At 37.4% G+C, this 24,554-nt stretch overlaps 2 protein-coding genes, 1 long non-coding RNA gene and 1 pseudogene across 3 annotated transcripts; 1 reads left to right on the forward strand and 3 right to left on the reverse strand.

The window, feature by feature from the left end:
• The window catches only part of LOC109133308 (U-box domain-containing protein 30-like), a 35,100-nt pseudogene that overhangs the window by 8,468 nt on the left and 2,078 nt on the right, over nt 1-24,554 (forward strand).
• LOC104790746 (uncharacterized) lies at nt 7,738-8,571 on the reverse strand. Its single transcript, XR_015559564.1, has 2 exons — nt 8,426-8,571; nt 7,738-8,178 (listed from the first exon to the last, which is right to left on the reverse strand). It is a non-coding gene; the product is annotated as an uncharacterized LOC104790746 (long non-coding RNA).
• LOC104790747 (defensin-like protein 206) lies at nt 17,638-18,298 on the reverse strand. The gene is made up of 2 exons (XM_087455544.1): nt 18,154-18,298; nt 17,638-18,057 (listed from the first exon to the last, which is right to left on the reverse strand). The coding sequence occupies exons 1-2, from the start codon at nt 18,221-18,223 to the stop codon at nt 17,849-17,851; spliced, it is 279 nt and encodes a 92-aa protein (XP_087311670.1). The 5' UTR covers nt 18,224-18,298; the 3' UTR covers nt 17,638-17,848.
• On the reverse strand, nt 22,673-24,052 carry LOC147942518 (uncharacterized). Its single transcript, XM_087455497.1, has 2 exons — nt 23,646-24,052; nt 22,673-23,042 (listed from the first exon to the last, which is right to left on the reverse strand). Exons 1-2 carry the CDS (start codon nt 24,050-24,052, stop codon nt 22,673-22,675), a joined length of 777 nt encoding a protein of 258 aa, XP_087311623.1.

Consider the following 24,554-nt stretch of genomic DNA (forward strand, 5'->3'; position numbering starts at 1 on the left):
ACCCAACCCCAAATAAACATGCTTGCCACCTATCTTTCAAAACCGATTCTATTAGCTAGTCCAAATGATTCTAAAATTAGCTAAAATAAGAGCCAGTTCTCTCCCACCATACCCATCGATGCCCTACTCGATGAACCCAAACGCTGAACCCAAATACTAAACTTTACCCACTTAAAACTATATGCTAGATGTAAAATAGAGAACATAAGCCTAAGAAAAAAGTTTTCAATTTAATTTAACATGTTATAATTATGTAAAAAAATGCAAAAATGAAAATGTTCAAAAAATGTATTTTTGAAAAGGAGTATTTCTAACAAATTCAATTTACATAATTACTAATTTTCAAATTAACCCGATCGAGGAAGATCCGAGAGAAGGAAGAACAACCCGAAGACCTATCCAAGGAGTAACTCGACCATATCCTCGAGCACCGCCTCGAGCAGACCCTCGGGCAGGACTGGGAAGCTAGGGTAAAAGGGTTTCCATATATAAACCCCCCTCTTCTTCAGCTCGCCCTAGCACGCCGCAGACACTCAAACCAGAGAGTGAGAGCTTCTGAGAGAGATCTTGAGCGACTCAAACACTTTATCCACTTTGTTAGGATTCATTTTTATTTCTTTTTGCATTTTCGATTCTATACTCTTATACTTTTACTCTATTTTCAATACAATGCAATTTTTGTTTATTTGTGTTTTTGTGTTTCTTTCCATGAGATCTGAGTAGTGAAACAAAGTTTCTGGGGATGGGATAGACAATTATATGTTCTTCATCGGTTAGGATGTCTTAGGTTGGTTGTTTATTTTATAAGTTCCTTTCTAGATTGGTGTTCTTAACGCTATCAATAGACCGAGAGGTTGAGATTAGATCTAGGGTGTTTTGCCATCGACAGATGTAGTCGAAATGATTGAATCAATCAATGCCAGAGATTTACTCACTTAGCCTAAGAGATTAGATGTGTAAGGGGTTTATTGACAATAATGAATCGGTTTGTATTGCCTGCTTGGTCATGTTTCTCCAAAGAGAGTTGGGTAGGGGAGTGATCAAGGTTGATTGTTTCTATCACGAGAGTGTTTTAACTAGATTTTAGAGATTAATTGTCTAGGGAATATTTGCTTGAGGCATATAGGATATCCATACTGGTCAGGAACACTTAGGAGTCGATTACCCCATCCTTAGGAGCTTTCGTATTTTGATTGTTTATATTTTTATTCATAACTCGATCCTATACCCGAACTGGTACTCGATCACCATCTTCGTGTAGACCTTCGAGATGTCTTACTCTTCTTCTTTACCCGATCACTCCACCCGATCCTGTACTCGAATGCTTGCATCGAGTACTTATGTCGTGTGGTTCTTGTTTATTTATTTTCTTTTAATTATTTTAGGATGGTTAGATCAAACCCACTCTATTGCTTGGCTTGACTTGTTAGTTCTGATCATATCTTATCTGCTAGCATAACAACTGAAACAAGAACTTTTTCAAGGTTAACATATGAATGAATGTATGATGACAAACAAACAAACTTAGGCTACGATGATCAGGTGCAGCGCAAGGTGTTTCAATACCCTTATGTAGTTGTAGCATAAAGGATGTCAATCCATAAAGAGTGTGATATGTAAGCTGTCAAGACATGATCAATGCATTCAATTTAAGCCAAATATCAATATGGTTTTGATCTATCAACCTAATGACAATTATGAAATGCTAAATGTAAACAATGCTGAATGTAGAATAAACAAGAGTAATAACTAGATATGAGTAAGGAAACTAAACTACAGAACAAAGCAGTGATGAATGCAATGAAACAGAAATGAAACATAAAGTAAACTAAGCAACCCAGAAGGTGCTCGATCAAGCACTCGGTCGAGTGCTGGTCGAGCAGGGGGTCGAGTGGTGCATAACTGAAGAACAGAAGCAAACTTACCAACTTAAACAGAGACAAAAAGTAATGAAACAAGATGATATGCAAATACAGATAATTAATATACAAAGTAGGCTCCTAGAGATGGATTCATGGGCTAGTGATCAAGTTGTGGCTATCTAGACTGGTCAACAAACCTCAATCAAACATGACCTATCTCTATACAATGATCTTAATGAATCACTAATCCACTCTCATGCAGAAGTGATCAAGTTACATTAACATCCTAACCCAACTCTCATTGGTGAAACCATACTGAATATGCATTAAGAACCAGACGATTACTTGTCAAAAACCACCTTGTACAACCAATCTCTTGGGACAAGCATGATAATCTCCAATGTTGGCTTTATCTAACAACCTAGACATTGGTGTGATGCTAGGAAGCTTAAGATCTGTTCGTACCCTCTCAGATATAAGAACAGCTTAGAGCACACCCAACCCAGAAGAGATATTTCAACAATCAAGCTTGACCATTCTAGACTACCAAAGCCCTAAACCAGCCTAATCCATCTCCAGAATCCTAACTCACTAATCAGATGAACAAAACATGATGATGAAATAATCAAACCCAGAAATTAATGAAACTAACATGATAAGATAGATAAGAGAAAGATCTACAACTTAATATAAAGAAGCAAAATCAGATTCTCAACACATAAAATGTTATAGAGTTTATAAACTATAAAAATTCTGGAAAAAGCAAGAACAAAAGTAGATAATGATGCAATAAAGTAAATAAATTTCCAAAGGGGAAAACTAGGTTTGCTGACTCTCTCTCACTCCTACAAAGATATTTTCTGCCTTAAAGTGGCTTATTTGCGGCCATAGAGTAAAATAGGTTTATATAGGAAGGAAGGGAACCCCTAAAATGGTTAGAGGACAAAATAGAGAGGCGGCTCGGTCAACTCGACCATGTGCTCGGTCGAGTGGTTGGTCCGTCACGTAGCTTGAGTCTTCGATATCGGATGATATCTGTTCAGTAAAATAGGGATAACTCTTGAACTACACCTCAGATTGACTTGAACCACCGACATTGGAAAGGTGAACTCAATTTACTACAACTCTCGTGAATAAGGCTGAAGCTGAATCGCAACAGAAGATTTTCATTTGAATGGATCTTTGAGGAGCTCGTTATGAATCCGACCATGTACTCGACCGTGTGCCTGCTCGAGTGGTATGGTCAAGTGCCTTCTTTTCCCTTCCTGATACGTCCAATCCTCTTGTTTAGCTCCAGAAATAACACCAAGTCCTTCCTTACCCTTTTAGAGCTCAATAACACCTAATAATACTCCAAATGCACAAATGTATGCAATGCATGCTTCTAAACATCCTAAGTGCATATTTGGATATAAATAGCTATAAAACTTAAGAAATCACTTCTATATGATGCAAAACATGAACTAAACAAGGCCTAAAATATGGTAAAATATAGTGACATCAACAACCATTTGGATTGATAACTCTTTGTACTACAACTGCATAGGGAATTGATACCCTGGGTGACAATCCGGTTATCAGGACGGTAACAAAAATTTAAAGCCTCCTTGACATAGCAAATCGGCCGTCAGATATGGATGGGCTGACGGGCCTAATGAGAGGACGTGAGGCCCATTAGGGAAGGTGGGCCCATGGACTATGAGTGGACATGGAGCCCACTAAGAGGTGGCGGTCGGGCGTTACAAGTGGTATCAAAGCCCTTTCTTAACATTAAGGAAAGTGGGCCCATGGACTGGGATTGGACATGGGATCCACTAAGAGGTGGCGTTCGGGGCGTTACAAGTGGTATCAGAGCCCTTATGGTTCTAGGTTTGGTAAGGTTGTGATTCTGTTGATGAGGCTGTAGGATGGAGTACTAGAACATCTTCTTCGAGCCTACAGTGTGATTCTACAGTGAGTTTGTGTTTTTGTGTTCCGTTGAGTCTGCTTGCTTAGCCTTCTATTCATGATAATGCAGATGGTTAGAGGTGGTCATGTTACTTTTCGTGGACGTGTTTGTGGACGCGGACGTGGTCGTGGTAGGGGCAGAGGCCCAGTGGTTAGTGATACCGTGGATCAGAGTGTGACAGCTCAGGGTGTTGGCGAGTCATAGGGCCTCCAAGAGGGGTCCATGAGTGTGGCAGGTAGGGGTACTGATAGGACCGTAGACCCTGATGGAGTTAGTGTGGGTGGTGTCGGTGCTGGGTTGGTCGGGGATGCTAGGATTCTGGGTGCGGAAGTCCCAGCAGATGGAGCTCTTTCAGTAGGCGTTGATCTTGTAGGCTTGTTGACACAGTTGTTGGAGCGAATACATGGAGTGGTACCGGCTCAGGCACAGGAAGTACCACCAGTGGCTGTACAGCAGCCAGTAGCTGCGGATGTAGGAGACTGCAGTAGAGATTGAGCAAGATATCCAGGCACAGTCAGTGACAATTAGTCCAACAGTTCAGCCTAGAAAGGCTCAGCATCCTGGAGGTTCTGGCAAGGGCGGCAAGCTTGCGCAGGGAACCAAGAGGAAGTGGGAGGCTACGCAGAGGGCGAGTGGTGCAGGATGCTTCAGGTGTGGGAGCATGGTCACAAGGTGGCTAGCTATTCCAAGAAGAGTGCTCTGACGGCAGCGGTTTGTGTATGCTATCATTGCAGGGATCCTGTGCACATCAAGCCCAAGTGCCCCAAGTTACAGCAGATGGTAGTGGCAGCAGTGTATCATGTAGTGTAGCCGGAAGTGCAGAGTCCTGGATTATTCCAAGAGTCCTGAGGAGCATGTAGTGTATTGGAAGGCAGTTCTGGAGAATTTGCGGGAGCAGAAGTTGTTTGCTAAGTTGAGCAAGTGTAGTTTCTGGAAGCGGGAGATGAGATTTATGGGTCATATTGTGTCTACATAGGGGTTGATCTGGAGAAGATTAAGGCTATCAGAAATTGGCCTAGACCGCAGAATGCCACAGAGATCAAGAGTTTTCTTGGATTGGCAGGTTATTACAGGAGATTTGTGCAGGGTTTTGCGAGAAAGGCACGTCCGATGACTAATTTGACAGGGAAGTATGCTTTTTTGTTTGGTTACAGGAGTGTGAGGAAGAATTTGCAAGCCTGAAGGAGATGCTGACTACTATGCCAGCATTGGCATTGCGGAGCAGGGAGAACCCTATGTGGTATATACAGATGCATCCAGAGTCGGTTTGGGGTGTGTGTTGATGCAGCATGGGAAGGTGATTGCCTACGCTGCTTCGCGGCAGTTGTAGAAGCATGAGGACAACTATACTACTCATGATTTGGAGATGGTTATTGTAGCTTTTTCCCTGAATATTTGGAGATCTTATCTTTATGGTGCAAAAATGAAGGTGTTTACAGATCCATAAGATCCATGAACGCCCCACTAGCCTCAGTTTTTGTCTATCTTACCGCTTCTTCTTGCTATCAACCTCAACATGTCTCTGCTTCTTGGATCCAAATCCTCTCACCAAGTGTTTTACTTGGCTACAGCTAGACTGGAGCTAACTGTAGCTCTGTTTTGACGTCGGAGCCGAAGAAGAAACCTACATCCTCAATTTCCTTTCCTTCTCTTTCGTTACACATCTGGCCTAGATTTAACCCTCACTCTTATCTCACAACCGTGGAAGATAGTTTACTTTGTCTAAATTATGAGTCATCCCTTACCTGGAAGATCATTACACCGCTGATTTTAACTTCATATCAAGGTCAAATCTGTTTGTATTAGTTTATCCTCCTCGGTCTAGCCAACGTTTCCTCGGTAGCAGAACACTAGATGTTTCGGTTTTGCTTGTAAACTACTTGTGTTGAGGTCAGTTGTACATTTTGGTTTGTGGAGGTTTGCAATTTTGCGCTTTGTTAGTGAATCTGACCCGCTAGTCGAGGTATCTTTGATGATTGCATTCCCTGCGCCTTTATCCTACATATCACCATTAGTTCAACTGTTTTAGTGTCAGCGTTTAACTAGTTTGGTCTGAACTCCACTCTTCCCCTTCCTAGTCATCGTTACTTAGCTTAAGGATACCATTAGTCCAAAGATTGCTAAAGAACCTTAAACCGCCTCTGTTGCTACATAGGTTTTAGAGTCTTCTGAGATCCATTTTGCTAGATTCACCTAAGGATGACCCTCTTGTAGGAGATAGCTTGTTGAAACTTAGCGTTATGACCTCACCTCCACTGAGTAGGGTTTACCTCTGTTTCATCAGCCTCCGCTCTTTATCACGCCTACTGAATATAGTTTCCACACTGCAACTCATCACCTTTTTGAAGATCCCTCAATTAATCTTGAAGAATAGTGGCATTAGGACCTATGCTCCATGAAGTAGTGGTTACCACAACCTCTTCAAGCTACTCTCACCCAACCACAAAACCACAAACACCATTGTAGTGACCGGTTTTAAGATCATTCTCAACCTTGGTCGATCCGTTGGCAAAGCTCTACCTAGAGTAGCCCTTCTCACTCTGGTGAGACCTTCATATTTGGCTGTTTCACCGCCACCCAGTCTTCGAATCAATACAGTGGTCATCTTCTCTTTCATTGGCCTGCTCATGGAAGTTGTATCTTTATTCCTTGTGACCTTACAGGTTCTAGAATGCTAGCTAGCTTTTGGTCCATGGTTCTCAATCTCCAAATATTGTTTGCCTTTATCTACCTTTATCGTTTTGTTGCTTTAAACTCTGGGGTATGCCCTCTTATGTTGTCCTTTAAACTATCCTACTTCCCTTGTATGTTACTCTTTGTCTAATCAATGATAACATTTTTTTGTTCAAAAAAAAAACTATATTGAATTATCATATTATACCTATAATTACTTAATATGTAAATTTTGTTTCGTGCGAGCCGTCTTCATGGTGGTGTAGGATTTTGCAAAGCCCGTCTTCATGGTCGAATCCGCTATGGTCTTAAAAGTTTTATCAATCATTGCAAATTTCTCAAATTTGAGCATGGGATGCAAAACTCATGGAGCCCTTATCATTACTTTTGTTGTACTATCTTTGCTTAATGTTGTGTGCTTTAGTTGAGTGAAAATTCTTGTTTGTCCAAAAAAAAAAAAAAAAACTCGTAAATGTTGTCATCAAATTTATTGCCAAATATTTGTAACTTTGTTATATTCGATTTGATCACTTTTCTCTTCTTTCTAATTTTCCCAAGTTCTTACTATCGCCAAAATTGTTGGAATCAAAACACTATTTTCCTCTCTAAGAATCTTTTAAAAAGCTATCGATTTAAGGATGCATTTATTTTAACAAGGGTTTTTGGTTGAACAAATATTACATTCATTCAACAAAAAAGAACGATATGGCTTTGTTTGTTTCTTCTTCTTCTGCCACAAGCTAACAAAGATTGCGATTTTGATTTTAGAAAGCTTATAGCTCAAAAGCATAATCGAGTCTGATCTTAATGCCCCAGATTCTGACCTTTTACTCTCTCTCTCTCTCTCTCTCTAAAATGTTCAAAATTCAATTCTGGGAAATGTGTTAAGTTATATTTTTTAACGGTTGAACTCTCTTTCATAATGGGGTTGGTAAGTTCAAGAGTAGTAGCTCGAGAAACGAAGATGGAGATAGTAGTGTACCAAGTCATTTACATATCAACTGTAGGCTGCGCGAAGGAAATGTGTTTTGAAAAGAGATATACGTCGAAGAAAAATGTAATGGCGATGAGAGTTCAAAATAACCGACCTGGGATGCATCATGCATGGTATGAGTGGCGGAGGTACAGATTTCGGGCAAGTTCTCAAAAGGAGAAAGCATCGGAAAACATCGCCGACCTTTAATGCATGGTACGTCCCTGTGACTCTTATTATTGTTTTAGAATGTTAGGCAGGAATGGATTGGCAAACACAAATACAAAAGGAGATTATTATTATATATATATATATATATATATATATATATTTCACGATTGAAATAAAAGTGTACAGAACATGGGATTACATTTGAGAGGGGGCAAGCAATGGTAAGCTTTGCCCTTGATGTTTTATTTGGAAGCAAAAGAAACATGAACAGAAACAAACACAAATGTCATGTCCTTACACCGAAAGGAGACAAAAGTCACACTTGGTACTTATATTGATGAGGTTATATCAAGCCTGTTTGTAGCAGTGGCAGTGTCTATCAGTGCCCTCAATAATCGCAAAGCAGACTGGAGGAGAACCGTATGTGGATTTGCAACAGCTACAGCATATCGCATCTGTGGTTCCGTGGGCTGCCGGGCACTCGTCGAGGAACGCACGTGGACTACATCCAGCTGTGCAAGGGACACCCTGAGCCTCGGTCTTAATGATTCCTAGATGTTAGAATGTTAAGATATTCATCAGCACAAGATGATTAAGAGACAAACGCAAAGTATAATATACAAATGAGATCATATAGCACACTATAGTCCACGTGCTATTACAAGAAAACAAGGTTTTAGCACATATAGTCGGAAAAGTGCTAAACCCTGTTTAGTACAAGAAAACAAGTGCAAAGTACAATATATACTCGGAAACCCCCTGTTTTCTTGTAGTAAATTTGTAAAACTAATATTATACCAGTTGAAGCCATCAGGAGGACAACCAAGAGAACAGTGAAACTGACGATGTTGATGAGGTTCTTTGCCATTTCTTTTCTTCTTTGCTTTGCCTTCGCTGAAACTTGTTCTTTTTGTTTTTGTTTTGGATTAACTTCAAACTTTGATGATTTAAATCTGAAGGCTTGGTCATCTATTTATAGTCAAAATTTTGTAACTTTGTTGTATTCGTTTAATCACTTCTCTATTCTTTCTGATTTTCCCAAGTTCATAATGTCGCCACAGTTATGTAAGTCCGTCTTTGCTATCCTCTTTTTTTTAATCATGTACCTGTCTTAAAAAGTCAACTTAAAGGAAGGTCATCTCTGTATAAATTGTTTTTTATGTCCATTTTGCTTTAGATTGAAATAACTATTGTTTAAAATTGATATCGTCGTTGTCATAGACAGTGTAAGCAGGAATCTTGGCAATTCTTTAATCTAAAATGATAACGATTTGCCTTCGTTAGTTCATTAATTAACTTTAGGGTTTCAGCTACAGCGCAACAGTTATGGCGACACTATCTCCTAACTCATACTTATATATGGGAGAGAGTATTACTATAATAACTTTTATTCATTAGTTCATTAATTATTTAGGGTATCTATACTAACATTTTATTTGTAAGATTTGCATAACCATTTGTCATTCGAATAAATATTTAAACTTAGATGAAATATTTGTAATAAAATCTAATAGAGAATGTTAACCACAATATCTTACTTTCCTTAATTAAATTTTCTTACGCAAATATTTATACAAAATCACAATTCAATAACACAAATTTTTATTGCTAATACACTAAATATATATATATATATATATATAACATACATAATCTATACTAAAAATCAAAGTAACTTAATCAATTATAATATAAAATCATAAAAATTATATTTATAAATAAAAGAAAAAAATATATCAGGCTAAATCCTAGTTATTGTTATAACTTTTAAAAAAAACTTCCAAATTCAATGATATATCGTGTACACATATATACTCTCTCTCTCTTTCACAGATTCTGTTGCAGAAGTGTTTTTTTTAGAGATTCTCCTTGGCTCTCAGCTTATAGAGATTTTTTTAGAGATTTTTTTATGAGCAATTCTCCTTGGCTCTCAGCTTATATATATATCTAGGAACCGGTTTTAAAATGTTAGGCGGGAATGGATTGACGAACACAAATTCAAAACGAGCTTATTAAATATCATGATTGGAATAAAAGTTCAGAGAACATAACATAAATACACACAAATGTCACACTTGGTACATAACATAAATATAACAAGGTTATTTTAAGCATTTTTCTTGCAGCGGCAGTGTTTGTCCGATCATTCAATAACCATGTCGCAAACTGGAAGATAACCGTATTTTTCTATATAAAACACTTACGACATCATAACCATTAATTAAAAAATTATAAATATTTTTACAAACACATTCGTTTTCAACCAGTAAATCAATCGTTTAAAATTTTTAATCATGCTTGAAACCAGCCATCCCTTAAATGAAAAGTCGTCCACAGTCATGATGAGCACATAACCGAAGTAAACCGGCATCAACTAGGTTTTAGATAAAAAAAAACAGATGTGGTTATGTTATTGCTTTGTTGTTTATCCTATATTAATTAGTGGGATTGTATTACCCACCTCTCCATATACGTTTCTTAGTGGTTAATTTAGTAGTTAGTTTCTTTTCTTCTTAACCAAAGGAATATGAAGAAAATATTGTTAAAAAACTAGTTCTCTTGTTTTGTTCTTATGGGCAATTCTCCTTGTCTCTCAGCTTATGTATATATGTATATTCTCTCACTCTCTAACTCTGATCTCTAGGAACCGGTTTTAGAATGTTAGGCGGGAATGGATTGACGAACACAAATACAAAATGATTATATTATATATGATGATTGAAATAAAAGTACACAGAAGATAAGATTACATTTGAGAGGGGGCAAGCAATGTTAAGCTTTGCCCTTAATGTTTTTTATTTGGAAGCAAAAGAACTTGAACATAATAAACACACGCAAATGTCATGTCCTCACACCGAAAGGGAACAATAGTCACACTTGGTAATTACATAATGAGGTTATTTTTAAGCCTTTTTGTAGCAGTGGCAGTGACTGTCAGTTCCCTCAACAACCGCCCAGTAGACTGGAGGAGTACCGTATGTTGCTACGCAACACGTACAACATTGAGCATTTGTTGTACCGTGGGCCGACGGGCACTCGCCAAGGAACACACGTGAAGCGGCCGTAAGACATCCACCAGCACCACAGGATTGAGCCTCAGTATTAAGGATTCCTAGATGTTGACATATTCGTCAGCAGTTGAAGCAACTGCAAAGTACAATATATAGATGAGATCAACTTTGTAAATTTAATATTATACCAGTTGAAGCCATCAGGAGAACAACCAAGAGAACAGTAAAGCTGAAGGAGTTGATGAGGGTTCTTTGCCATTTCTTTTCTTCTTTGCTTTGCCTTCGCTGAAACTTGTTCTTTTGGTTTTCTTTTGGATTAACTTCAAACTTTGATGGTTTATATTCGTAGGTGCATGTGGTCATCTATTTATAGTCAAAATTTTGCAACTTTGTTATATTTGTTTAATCACTTCTCTCTTCTTTCTGATTTTCCCAAGTTCATAATTTCGCCACAATTATGCACGGCCGTCTTTGTTATCCTCTTTTTTTAATCATGCACTTGTCTTTAAAAAATCAATTTCACATCTCTGTATAAATTGTTTTTTTATGTTCATTTTTCTTTAGTTTGAAATAACTATTGTTTAAAATTGAGATCGTTGTGAGTAAGCAGGAATCTTGGCAATTCTTTAATCCAACAATGAAAACGATTTTCGTTCATTAGTTCATTAATTAACTTTAGGGTTTCAGCTACAAGGCAACAACCATGGCGACACTCTTAACTCGCTGAGAGTTAATTGTAATAAATGATATATCTATATTACACGCATATCAATACAATAAAACTTCCTTATTTTTCACCAGCTACTCACACATCTACTCACACATCAGCTTTTGTAATGAAGCAGAAACTGACACATCAATAAAAATAACTAACCAATCAAATTATAATGATTAATACACATAAGATATTTGACTCCTAGATGGATAAAACTAAAGAAAGGAACATGCTTGATTTCTTCCCTTTCTTCCTCGCCGTTTATACGCTGGATCTTGAAGATCTCTAGATTTTCTTATCGCTCTCTGTTTCGCTTTTGAGTCCGTCTGGATTTTTGGGGAGTTCTTGTGAGAGAATCTTGGCAATTCTTTAATCCAACAATGAAAACGATTTTCCTTCATTAGTTCATTAATTAACTTTAGGGTTTCAGCTACGAGAGTATAATTGTAATAAATGATATATCTATCTTACGCGCATATATTTATATAGAAAAGTGCTAACTAGGAATTACCCCGTAATACAATAGATACATAATATTATCTAAATCTGTTTAATTTCATATTTCAAATATTAATGATGTTTAAAAATAGAAAATGAGGATTTCACTCATATAATATGTACCGTTGGATTAAAAATATTATAAACTTTTATTAATACCGATTCAAAAATGTCATGGAAACAAGGCTTATGTTAAATGTCATTGGTCTTAAGATCATTTATATATATTTTTAAATAAAAATAAATATAAAACTAAAAAATTCTTTTAAATATATTTTTTTCTAGGTCACTTTCAAAAATACTCCTTCATCTTGTCCATTTTCAAAAATATCCCCTGTTTAATATATAAACAAATGCTAAACCCCAAATACTAAACTCTACCCACTTAAAATTATACGCTAAATGTAAAATAGAGAATTTGTACCTAAAAAAAAAGTTCTAAATTAAGTTAACATATTATAATTGTGTAAAAAAGGCAAAAAATAAAAATGTTTAAAAAATGTATTTTTGAAAAGGCGTATCTCAGAAAGGGAATTTCTAACAAAATTTCATTAAATAATTATTAGTTTTCAAATTAAAAATTCAATTGCTCTCTCTCTTATTAATTATGGACAAAAATTATTTATTAGTTTTTTCGAAAAATTGTTAAATAATGAGAACTTTAAAACTAGATTTGATATGAAACCATATTAGTTTGTTTTTAGTTATTATATTCAAAAGATATTGTTAATACTTAAAACTATAGTATACATCAAAAAACAAAAACAGTCTAATCTTTTAAGAGGAATTCCTCAAAATATCACATTTCAAGTTTTTTTTTTTATTAAAATACTACACTTAATATTTTTTCCCATAATATCACAAAAGTGTTATTTTCCAAAAATATCGGCAGCACAAAAAACAAAATCGACTTTAAAAGTGTAAAATATTTTTTTTATATATTTGGATTGACAAATGTAGTTTTTAGGGTATAGTTTTTAAGAAGTTGGGTTTAAGAAGTTGTCTTGTGTCTACGGACATCCGGTACAAAACTAACGACATCATTCATGGGAGTATTTGGAAGCTTTGTCTCATTTTCTAAATTAATCTTGGCTTCTCCTAGGTGATTTTAACGAGATCATTTCCAACCAGGAAAAACTAGGTGGCCCCCTACAAGAGGAAAGGACCTTTAGGGACTTCAGACATATGATCTCCATGTGTGATTTAATGGATATAAGATCACGAGGTGATAAGTTCTCTTGGGTTGGGGAACGTTATTCACATACAGTGAAATGTTGTCTCGATCGAGCGATGATTAACACTGCAGGGACTGCAAGCTTTCCAAACGCAGAAGCACAATTTCTCGACTTTGGTGGTTCAGATCACAAACCGGTGCTATTAAGGTTAAATCTCACTCAACCATATCGAAGAACAGTTTTTCAATTTTACAAAAGACCATGTGAGATTCCATCATTTTAGGAGGTTATACAACAAAGTTGGTGAAATGATGACGAGAATACAGATATATCAATCACAAGAAGAATTAGTCGTTGTCGTCATATGATACAGATATATCAATCACAACAGAGATTGGAGATCACGCAGAGCAATACTTAAAGATATGTTCACATCAACTGGACATCAAATTTCCTCACAGGAATTTGCTGACTTTGTCCCATCTGTAACAAATGAAACTAATGCTGATTTGATTATAGACTTCTCAGATCAGGAAATATATGATGCTGTTTGTTTAATCGGGGAAGACAAAACTCTTGGAGCAGATGGTTTAACGGCTAGATTTTACAAACAATGCTGGGAAACGGTGGGCAACCATGTCATTCATGAAGTAAAAACATTCTTTGAAACATCTACAATGAAACCGAACATCAATCATACAAACATTTGTCTGATACCAAAGATTGATCATCTTGAGACACTGTTAGATTATCGTCCTATAGCTCTATGCAATGTACTATATAAGATCATATCTAAGTGTCTAGTCAAACGGCTTAAATCCCATCTCAATGGCATAATATCTAATGCACAAGCTGCTTTTATTCCGGGTAGATGTATCCAAGATAATGTCCTAATAGCACATGAAGTAATGCACTCATTGAAGGTCCGGAAAAGAGATCCTAAAACATATATGGCAGTCAAAGCCGATGTCAGCAAAGTTTATGACAGAGTGGAGTGGAACTTCCTGGAAACCACAATGAGATTATTTGGATTTTGCGACAAATGGATTAATTGGATGATGGCGGTTGTGAAGTCAGTTTGTAACTCCCTGACCACCACCTCTCAGTGGCCCCATGTCCAATCCCAGTCCATGAGCCCACTTTCCTTAATGGGCCTCACGTCTCCTCACTAGGCTCGTGAGCCCATCCATATCTGACAGCCGGTTTGCTATGTCTCGGAGGCTTTTGAAGACTTGTTACCGTCCCTACAAATCACCACATGATATTTCCCTGTGTTTTGTCCTCACTCGCACAATTCCCACAGTCACTTCCCGGAAGGTCACCCATCCTCAGACTACACCAGCTCAAACACGATTAACTCTAGAGTTCTCTCAGGACCCTTGACCGAAAAGATAAGTGCACTTTGGTGACATAGGTGTCCAAATCAATTCTTATTAACCTCTCCACAAGTCTCTGAAACCGGAGTGTCAAAATTCAGCCCCACTAACAGACGGAACCGTCCTCGTTGCGCACCAAGACCGTCATCCCCTGAAGGTGTTAGTCCACTCGACTCCACACTCGTCTGGGTTCAGCTCTGATACCAATTGTAACTCCCCGACCGCCACCTCTTAGTGGACCCCATGTCCAATCCCAGTCCATGGACCCACCTTCCTTAATGGGTCTCACGTCCTCTCACTAGGCCCGTGAGGCCATCCATATCCGACGGCTGGTTTGCTACGTCCGGAAGGCTTTTAAAGACTTGTTACCGTCCCTACAAATCACCACATGATCTTTCCCTGTGTTTTGTCCTCACTCGCACAGTTCCGACAGTCACTTCCCGGAAGGTCGCCCATCCTGAGACTACTCTAGCACAAGCATGCTTAACTCTGGAGTTCTCTCAGGACCCTTGACTGAAAAGATAAGTGCACTTTGGTGACATAGGTGGCGAAATCAATTCTTTTCAACCTCTCCGCAAGTATCTGAAACCGGGATGTCACACAGTTCAGTATTAAGTTCTTATAAATGGAGCTCCATATGGTTTTATACATCCAACAAGAGGTATTCGACAGGGTGACCCTTTGTTACCGTACCTGTTTATCCTCTGTTCTAATATACTGAGCCATTTGATAATTTCAAAAGCTCAAGATGGTGACATTAGAGGTGTTTGCATTGGTAATGGATTATCAAGAATAAGACATCTCCAATTTCCTGATGGTTCCCTCTTCTTTTGTCATGCAAATAAAAAGAATTGTCAAGCTTTAAAGGATGTTTTCGATGTTTATGAGCATTATTCAGGTCAGAAAATAAACACAAATAAGTCCACAATAACATATGGTTCATGAGTATATGGTTCATCACAAGTGCGCTTAAAAAATGTTCTTGGCATATCAAGCCATGGTGGCGGTGGCAAGTATCTAGGATTACCAGAACAATTTGGACGTAAAAAGAAAGAAATGTTTGAATATATCTTGGAGCGGGTGAAGAATAGAACTTCAAACTGGAGCTCAAGATATCTCTCTCGGCTGGTAAAGAGATCATGCTTAAATTTGTTGCTTTAGCGATGCCAATGTATGCGATGTCATATTTAAAATTATCAAAAGGGGTTATGGCGGACATTGAATCTCTCCTCATGAACTTCTTGTGGGAGAAAGGTGAAAATCACCGAGGAATTCCCTGGGTTGCGTGGACAAAGTTACAACTCTCAAAAAATGAAGGCGGCTTAGGTTTCAGAGATTTGGATAAGTTTAACGATGCTCTACTTGTAAAACATGTATGGCGCCTAATTCATAATCCAAATTCGCTGCTTGCCCGTATTATGAAAGCCAGGTACTTCAAAGATGAGTCAATATTAGATGCTAAACCCCGGAAGAACCAATTATATGGGTGGTCTTCACTACTCATTCGTCTCAAGCTTATCAAAAAAGGATCACGTTTTATCATTGGAGATGGTAAGTATATTCGAACAGGAACGGATAATGTCATTGATTCTCATCCACCATGCCCAATAACCTCACAACCTAACATCCAAACTTTTAAACTCGAAGATTTAATTGCCACAAACGGTTTGTTTCGGTTTTTGGATTCTTAAAGAATATAAAACATGATTGTTTCTGAGGACATGGAACCTCTCCAACAACTAAATCTTTTAATGGTTGAAAAAACTGACACCCTCATTTGGAACTACACAACAACATGCATCTATATTGTCAAATCTGGTTACTGGTTTGTAACCCATGTTCCAACGGCCATTGTCCCCCCACCTATCCCACCTCACGGTTCTCCTCAGTTAAAAATGAAAATTTGGAAGCTATAAGTGATTCCAAAAATAAAACACTTTCTCTGGAGAGTTGCCTCGAGACCCCTTCCTACAACTACTAGACTAGTCTCACGGGGAATGAATATTGACCCAATATGTCAAAGGTGTAATCGAGAAGAAGAAACTATCCTACATGCTCTATTCACCTGTCCCTTTGCAAAGATGACTTGGCATATGTCAGATGACTCTTTATTCAACCGAATCCAGTTTGGCTTGGATGCAGAGACCAACATTTATAATCGAATATTCACTAGAAGACGAGACTCACAGTTTAACTTCTCTACTACCATTTTGGACATTATGGAGAATATGGAAGGCAAGAAATAACAAAGTATTCAATGGCTTACGAGAGAGTTCCTCTAAAACAATCTTATTGGCTCAAGACGAGACAATGAGTTGGATTCATATTCTTAACAATTCAATACTCTCAAACCAAAATTCCAATCAACCTACACGGGCATCATGGACACCTCTGGATCCCTCTTTGGTAAAATGTAATTTAGATGCAAGTTTTAAAATGTGATTTCAACAGCAACTGGTGGATGGATTATTAGGAACTATCAAGGAGCACCATTAGGATGGGGAGCAGCAAACTTACATAATGCGGCATCAGTTCTTTTCGCAGAATCAAAGGCAGTCTTACTAGAAATGCAGCAGACATGGGTTAGGGGTTACACAGATGTGATTTTTGAAGGTGATTGCGAGGGCTTGATCAAAGCACTAACCGGAAGGACTAAGGCAATAACAAATTTTCTGTTGGATATCCAATTCTGGGCTTCAAAATTCAATTCCATCTCTTTTAAGTTTACCAAAAGAATTCATAATAATGTTGCTCATTGTTTAGCTAAGAAAGGCTCTCTTGTAATGGATTATTATGCGGAATCTGTAACACTACCTCAATGGTTACAAGAAACTCTTTGTAATAACCAAATTTAAGTAATATAAAGTTCTTTTGCGTAAAAAAAAGGTGAGTAAAATACTCTTTTACTCGTTTAGGTGTTACCAAAGTAGAGTGTTCTGAGCGTTTTACTGTTTTATAGTTGTTCTTTTAATTTTGAGTTTTTAAAAAAATTTAAAAACCAAAACCTCTTGGTGCAGTATGCCAATGTGAAACCTAGATCAACTAGGTAATTCGAGAAGAACTACAAAGGAACCGCTTCTTGTTATGAAAACTCTCTAAGAGATTTAATACTCACCTTAAAAAAAGTCTCTTAAAGTAATTCTTATTTAAAACTGTGTTTGAAAGAAGCACGTGGCCCGATATATCTAATAACCGGTTTTAGAATGTTAGGCGGGAATGGATTGACGGACACAAATACAAAATGATTATATTATATATGATGAATGAAATAAAAGTGCACAGAAGATAAGATTACATTTGAGAAGGGGGCAAGCAATGGTAAGCTTTGCCCTTAATGTTTTTTATTTGGAAGCAAAAGAACTTGAACATAAACACACGCAAATGTCATGTCCTCACACCGAAAGGGAACAAAAGTCACACTTGGTAATTACATAATGAGGTTATTTTTAAGCCTTTTTGTAGCAGTGGCAGTGACGGTCAGTTCCCTCAACAACCGCCCAGCAGACTGGAGGAGTACCGAATGTGGCTACGCAACACGTACAACATTGAGCATTTGTTGTACCGTGGGCCGACGGGCACTCGCCAAGGAACACACGTGAAGCGGCCGTAAGACATCCACCAGCACCACAGGTTTGAGCCTCAGTATTATGGATTCCTAGATGTTGACATATTCGTCAGCAGAAGATACTTAAGAGGCAACTGCAAAGTAAAATATATAGATGAGATCAACTTTGTAAAACTAATATTATACCAGTTAAAGCCATCAGGAGAACAACCAAGCAAACAGTAAAGCTGATGGAGTTGATTAGGTTCTTTGCCATTTCTTTTCTTCTTTGCTTTGCCTTCGCTGAAACTTGTTCTTTTTGTTTTTCTTTTGGATTAACTTCAAACTTTGATGGTTTAAATTCCTAGGTGTGGTCATCTATTTATAGTCAAAATTTTGCAACTTTGTTATATTTGTTTAATAACTTCTCTCTTCTTTCTGATTTTCCCAAGTTCATAATGTCGCCACAATTATGCAAGGCCGTCTTTGTTATCCTCTTTTTTTAATCATGCACTTGTCTTAAAAATATCAACTTAAAAGAAGGTCATCCCTGTATAAATTGTTTTCTATGTTCATTTTTCTATAGTTTGAAATAACTATTGTTTAAAATTGAGATCGTTGTGAGTAAGCAGGAATCTTGGCAATTCTTTAATCCAACAATGAAAACGATTTTCCTTCATTAGTTCATTAATTAACTTTAGGGTTTCAGCTACAAGGCAACAATCATGGCGACACTCTTAACTCGCTGAGAGTATAATTGTAATAAATGATATATCTATATTACACACATATCAATACAATAAAACTTCCTTATTTTTCACCAGCTACTCACACCTCAGCTTTTGTAATAAAGCAGAAACTGACACATCAATAAAAATAGCTAACCAATCAAATTATAACGATTAATACACATAAGATCTTTTACTCCTAGATGGATAAAACTAAAGAAAGGAACATGCTTGATTTCTTCCCTTTCTTCCTCGCCGTTTATACGCTGGATCTTGAAGATCTCTAGATTTTCTTATCGCTCTTTGTTTCGCTTTTGAGTCCGTCTGGATTTTTGGGGAGTTCTTGTGAGAGAATCTAGGGTTTTTTCTCTAAATAAATTAAAATCAAAATTAAAATCTCGATCGGGTTTTGGTTTCTGCAATTTTGTGTAAATCGAAGAATCGCCATTTTCTTTGAGTTACTCTCATATATATTTTTGTTTATTTGCGATCTTTATCGAGATCACTGAAAGGGGTTTTTAAAATTTTGATTTTTTTTTTGAGGGGAGAAGATGATAAGGGTTATTGAGCGCTATTGGTTTCTTTTTGTTGTTGAAAGATTTGTTTATCTTTCTATCATGACTTTGTGTTGTTTGGTTTGGTTACTGGGAAGAGGATGATGCAACAAGGTCAGGAGAAGAAGGCTTGTTTCTTTGTTGAATCTGAGTACCCTTTTTCGTGAATGCGATTCATTAGAGAGATCTTAAGATTCTTTGTTTTTTTTCTTTTTTTTTTGGGAACTAATTTGTACAGAACATGAAGGAGGTGGAGTTTTTCACAGAGTATGGTGATGCTAACCGCTATAGGATTCTTGAAGTTATTGGGAAAGGAAGCTATGGAGTTGTTTGTACAGCTATTGATACACATACTGAGAGAAAGTTGCTATTAAGAAGATTAATGATGTCTTTGCGGTGATTGGTTAACTCTGTTGTTAACTGGATACACAGATAATGTTTACTATCGTGATCTTAAACCGAAGAACATTTTGGCCTATGCGAACTGCAAGTTGAAAGTCTGTGACTTTGGACTAGCAAGAGTGGCGTTTAATGATTCACCTACAACAGTCTTTTGGACGGTATGCACCCTTATCTACTCATTTTATTGTCAACTGTTAATTCATATATGGTAATCTCTCCAGTGTTTTTGATTTTTTTTTCTCTTTGTCTTTCTTTTTTTTGTTCCAGGATTATGTTGCCACAAGATGGTACATGGCACCTGAGCTCTATGGATCATTCTTCTCTAAGGTAGCTGTAATTTTTCTCTATTTCTCTGTGATTGTAAAGTTTTAGGTTTAGTGTAGAAATCTGTGTGGTAGAGAGGGTTAGATATATGTTTCTAGATTACGTCTACGTGCATATTCCGATATAATCCCCTTCTTATCCATAAGTTACACTATTATAAATCTGATCTGAAATCAAGATGTGAGATAGTCCATGCAACAAAGAAGTACAACCCAATTTAATATATAATAAAACCAAATAATAGTTCTAACATATGTGAGAAAGAGAAAGTTTATATTAATAATAATTTTCGATATTGTTAATCGTTCTTTATATTGTAGAATCCAAGTTGCTCTCTTTATATACTTCTGTTAATGTGTATGTGTGTAGGTAATGTGTATAGAACATAATTTGTAGTGGATTTTCTGTATAATTTGGGTCAACGAACTGAGTGTTCTCTTGTTTTGTGTGTTAATTATCCATTTGTAATGATCTTTTGTTTGTTCTTTGCAGCAAGTCAGAAAAATATTTCACCAAATATGTGGTCAACAAGGTAGTACTCAATTTCTCATGATGAATCTTTGTTTCTTTTTGTTCTATATTCCAAGATTGGTTACTCATTTACATTGATTTCTTTTTGTTCTTATGACGAGGAAGACGTTTCTAAAGATGGAGGTGACTCTCTGTAATCTCTTCTCTATTTAGGTCCTTTCACTTCTCATGCTGTTGGTGTAACGCCCGCGAACCAAAACTCTGCGTTTTGGGGGTGGGTGTCGATCGACACTCATGTGGTGTCGGTCGACACCACTTATTTCTGGTTCGGCCAGATTGATTTAATTATCGATTTGGACCGGTTTGGTTTAGAAAAAACCATTGAACCGATATATTTAAGTGGGAAAACGACCTAGGTCGTGTTTTATTTTTGTCTTGGTCGCCGTTTGTTGTTTTTGAGAGAGAAAGAGGAGAAAACAGTTTCTAATAGTTCTTGTGAGAGTTTGTGAGATTTGAAGGCATTTTTGGAGAGATCTTGTTGTGAGAGTGAAGATCCAAGGCTAGGAACGTGGTGGGAAGGTTTCTGTGGTGGTAGCTTCGTCCTTTAGGCTTAGATATCTTTGTTGGCTAAGGTGAGTGCATGACCACTGCTTATCTAAGCTAAGATCTATGTTTCTGTGATATTGTGTGTTGTTTGGTTGTTTGTTTTTGGTTGTTTGTGAGTTTTTCGTAGCTCCTGAGGCTTGGATTCGTTCCTGGGATTGTGTGGGGCGAAGAGGAGAAGTTTGGAGCTACTAACGCGAGGACGGCTCGGCAAAATGAAATCGAAACAAACTAAGTAAAACAGGAACAAAATCGAAATAAAATCAAATCAAAAGTAGAGAAGAAGAAATCATATGCGAGAAGATTTACCTTTCAGATCTAGAGAGGATAACGGAGATGACAAGGTCGGAAGAAGAACACCGGAAGAAGAATACCGGAGAGGACGAGGTCGGAAGAAGAACACCAGAGAGGACGAGGTCGGAAGAAGAACACCGGAAGAAGAACACCGGAAGAAGAAGATGGGAAGAAGAAGATCGGAAGAAAAAGATCGGAAAAGGATTAGGGTTCAAACGAAAGAGAAAGAGAATTAGCGTTTAGGGTTTGACGGCGAGTATGCTCAAACCACGATTGGTCTTGTATATAAAAACTTTTTAAAGCGTCGCAAAACCCTAGCAATATTTGCGAGGGATTACCTAGACTGCCTCGCAAATCAGTCTCAATAAACTTAAATTGCGAGGGATTAGCTAGGATTCCTTGTAATTCCCTCGCAACCTTTGAGTGTCTAGGGTTTACAATTTTGCGAGGGATTAACAAGGACTACTCGCAAATCCCTCGCAATGTTTAAAATTGCGAGAGATTAGCTAGGAACACTCATATTTCCCTCGCAACCTTTGCGTGTCTAGGGTTTACGATTTTGTGAGGGAGTAGCTAGGACTCATCGCAAATCCCTCGCAAAGTTTGATTATAGGTTTTACGAATTTGCGAGGCATTAACTAGGAATTCTCGCAAATCCATCGCAATGTTTAAGTGTTTAGGGTATGCCTCGCAAATCCCTCGCAATTAATATTTAGGGTATTGAGTATTGCTAGGGATTAATGACCATTTTGCGAGGGATTTGCGAGGATTTCCTCGCAAGTACAACGCAAATCCATCGCAAAACTATAAATATGTTTTATAAAAAAAAACATGAAAATATACAATTGTGCTCATTCGAATTTATTTTCTAAACTATTAGAAATTACATTATCATCATTAGAATCTTCTCCAATATGAGACACTTTGAATTCTTATAATTCACCTCTTCTACTTTAGGGTTTAGTAGATCATCATGTTAGTTGATGATCAAGTTGTGGTGCAACAACAATATTTGCGAAATTTCCATTCCAAACATATCAATAGAAGATGTACATCCACATTGATACACAAAAATCCATTGCAATGTGTAAAAGCTTAGGGTTCAAGCATTTAGTGTTTAGGGTATAGAATTTGCGAGGGATTAACGATGTTTTTGCGAGAGCAAGCCAACTATCCCTTGCAAGTCAGTCTCCAATCCCTCGCTACTGTTTTTAGTCGTTATTCCCTCGCAATATGCGAGGGATTAACGACCATTTTGCGAGGGAGTGCTAGAATTCCCTCGCAATTCCAACGCAAATCCCTCGGAAATTGATAAATATTTTTAAAAAAAAATACACAAAGTACAATTGCTCAATCAGATTCATTTTCTGAACTACTAGAAATTACATTATCATCATTAGAATCTTCTCCATCATCGGACTCTTCAAATTCATCTAATTCACCCTCTTCTTCGGAAACATCATCAACATCTTCAACTTGCCTGTTTTGTGGATCAATGTGGATAACATCTTGTGTTGACATGTTTGGAATGGAAATTTCACCGACTCTTTCTTGTTGCAACACGACTTGATCATCAACTAACCCGATTATACGACCTCGAGGATTAACTTTAATGACTGATAACCACATTTCACGTCTTGGCCTTAAACGAGGATAGGGCAGAAAGCTCACTTGTTGTGCTTGTGATGCTAGGATGAAAGGATAAAATTTGGAGTACGATCTGTTCGCATTCACATCAACAACTCCCCAATTATTTACTCGCACGCCTCGGACCGATGGATCGTACATGTTACACTTAAAAAGTACGCATCTCAGATTCAGAAGGCCTGGATAATCAAATTCCAATATTTGTTGCAAAACGCCATAGAAATCGCTATCACCAGCTTGTACATAGATTCCATAATTTGCTGTAGCTTTGCGACTTCCGTGTGCGTACTTATGAAAAGCATAACCGCGAGTAAAGTACATCGGAGCGGTGGTGATCTTCGCTCTTGGTTCCTGAACAAGCTAATGCAACCAAAGAGGCAAGGGTTCATTTCCACATCCATTTTGAACCTATATAAACAAATAAGATATTAGACCATAAGTTTATTTAACTTAAAAATTATAATACATATAGTTAATTTAAATTTATTTCATACATATACTTACATAGTATTTTAACCAATTAGCGAAATCCCGCTCTTTGTAGGCCTCATAGTCAGATTCTTCTAAATTAGGATATGCTTCACGAATCTGCATTTCAAAAAGTCTAAAAAAATAGAGATTTGTTAGTTTGTTATCTTATAAAATAAAATTAATTTTAGTTTTTAAACAAGAATACCTTTCAAAATGTTGAACGTAATCTAGATTCCTCAAGATGTAATTGTGAGCTGCTCGACAATAGCTATGATCTTCCCACCAAACTTCCTTTACCTTTCCAGCAAGTCTTCCTATTTGAGTAAAGATATCTGGAACATCAGGAACGTTATATGTAGGTGCAACGCCTCCGTCATCATATTGTCGAGTACGTGTTTTTTTGGTTCTCACGGTGGGGCTAAAGTAGTATGATGTGAAGTGAGACGTTTCCTCTGTTAAACTCTCGGCGACTATTGACCCCTCAACTCTGGCAAGATTTTTGGCCTTTGCTTTAAAAGCTTTCATAAACCGCTCAAAAGGATACATCCAGCGAAATTGCACTGGGCCACCAAGATCAGCTTCATGTGGTAGATGGACTGGAAGATGTTCCATCACGTCAAAAAAAGCAGGGGGAAAGATTTCTCCAAGTTACAAATTAACACTGGAATATTATCTCGTAACTGCTGTATGACTTCACTGGTCAATGTTCTAGTGCATAAGTCCCGGAAAAAAACTCTGATACCTACAACCAATTGTTCCTCCGGTACGGACGATGCAAGGGAAGAAACCGACGATGACAATCAAACCAACAAGGTTTTTGCCCATACTTTAACTGAAATGCCTAGGTACGTTCCATACAATAAGGATAATCTTTCGTGTGTTGTCCACCCAGATAACATTCCGTACGCAGGGAAGTCACTAATCGTCCACATTAGCACTGCCCGCATATTGAAATTCTGTTTTCTCGACGAATCGAACGTCTGAACACCTTCATACAACAATTGCTTCAGCTCATGAATCAGAGGCTGTAAGAAGATATCTAGAGATAGCTTTGGATGCTTTGGACCTGGTACCAAAATACTCAAGAACAGAAATTCGCTTTGCATACACATAT

The sequence above is a fragment of the Camelina sativa genome, chromosome 6, assembly GCF_030686135.1.
Source record: "Camelina sativa cultivar CO46 ecotype springtype chromosome 6, ASM3068613v1".
Taxonomy (NCBI): Eukaryota; Viridiplantae; Streptophyta; class Magnoliopsida; order Brassicales; family Brassicaceae; genus Camelina; species Camelina sativa.

Bases quoted from the DNA above. Each gene is read 5' to 3' on its own strand.
- LOC104790747 (XM_087455544.1), bottom strand. From the start codon at position 18,223: ATGGCAAAGAACCTAATCAACTCCATCAGCTTTACTGTTTGCTTGGTT. The intron at 18,058-18,153 runs GTATAATATTAG...GTCAACATCTAG, and splicing joins TCTCCTGATGGCTTTAACTG to GAATCCATAATACTGAGGCT.
- LOC147942518 (XM_087455497.1), bottom strand. From the start codon at position 24,052: ATGGAACATCTTCCAGTCCATCTACCACATGAAGCTGATCTTGGTGGC. The intron at 23,043-23,645 runs GTATTCTTGTTT...GAATGCGAACAG, and splicing joins TACGTTCAACATTTTGAAAG to ATCGTACTCCAAATTTTATC.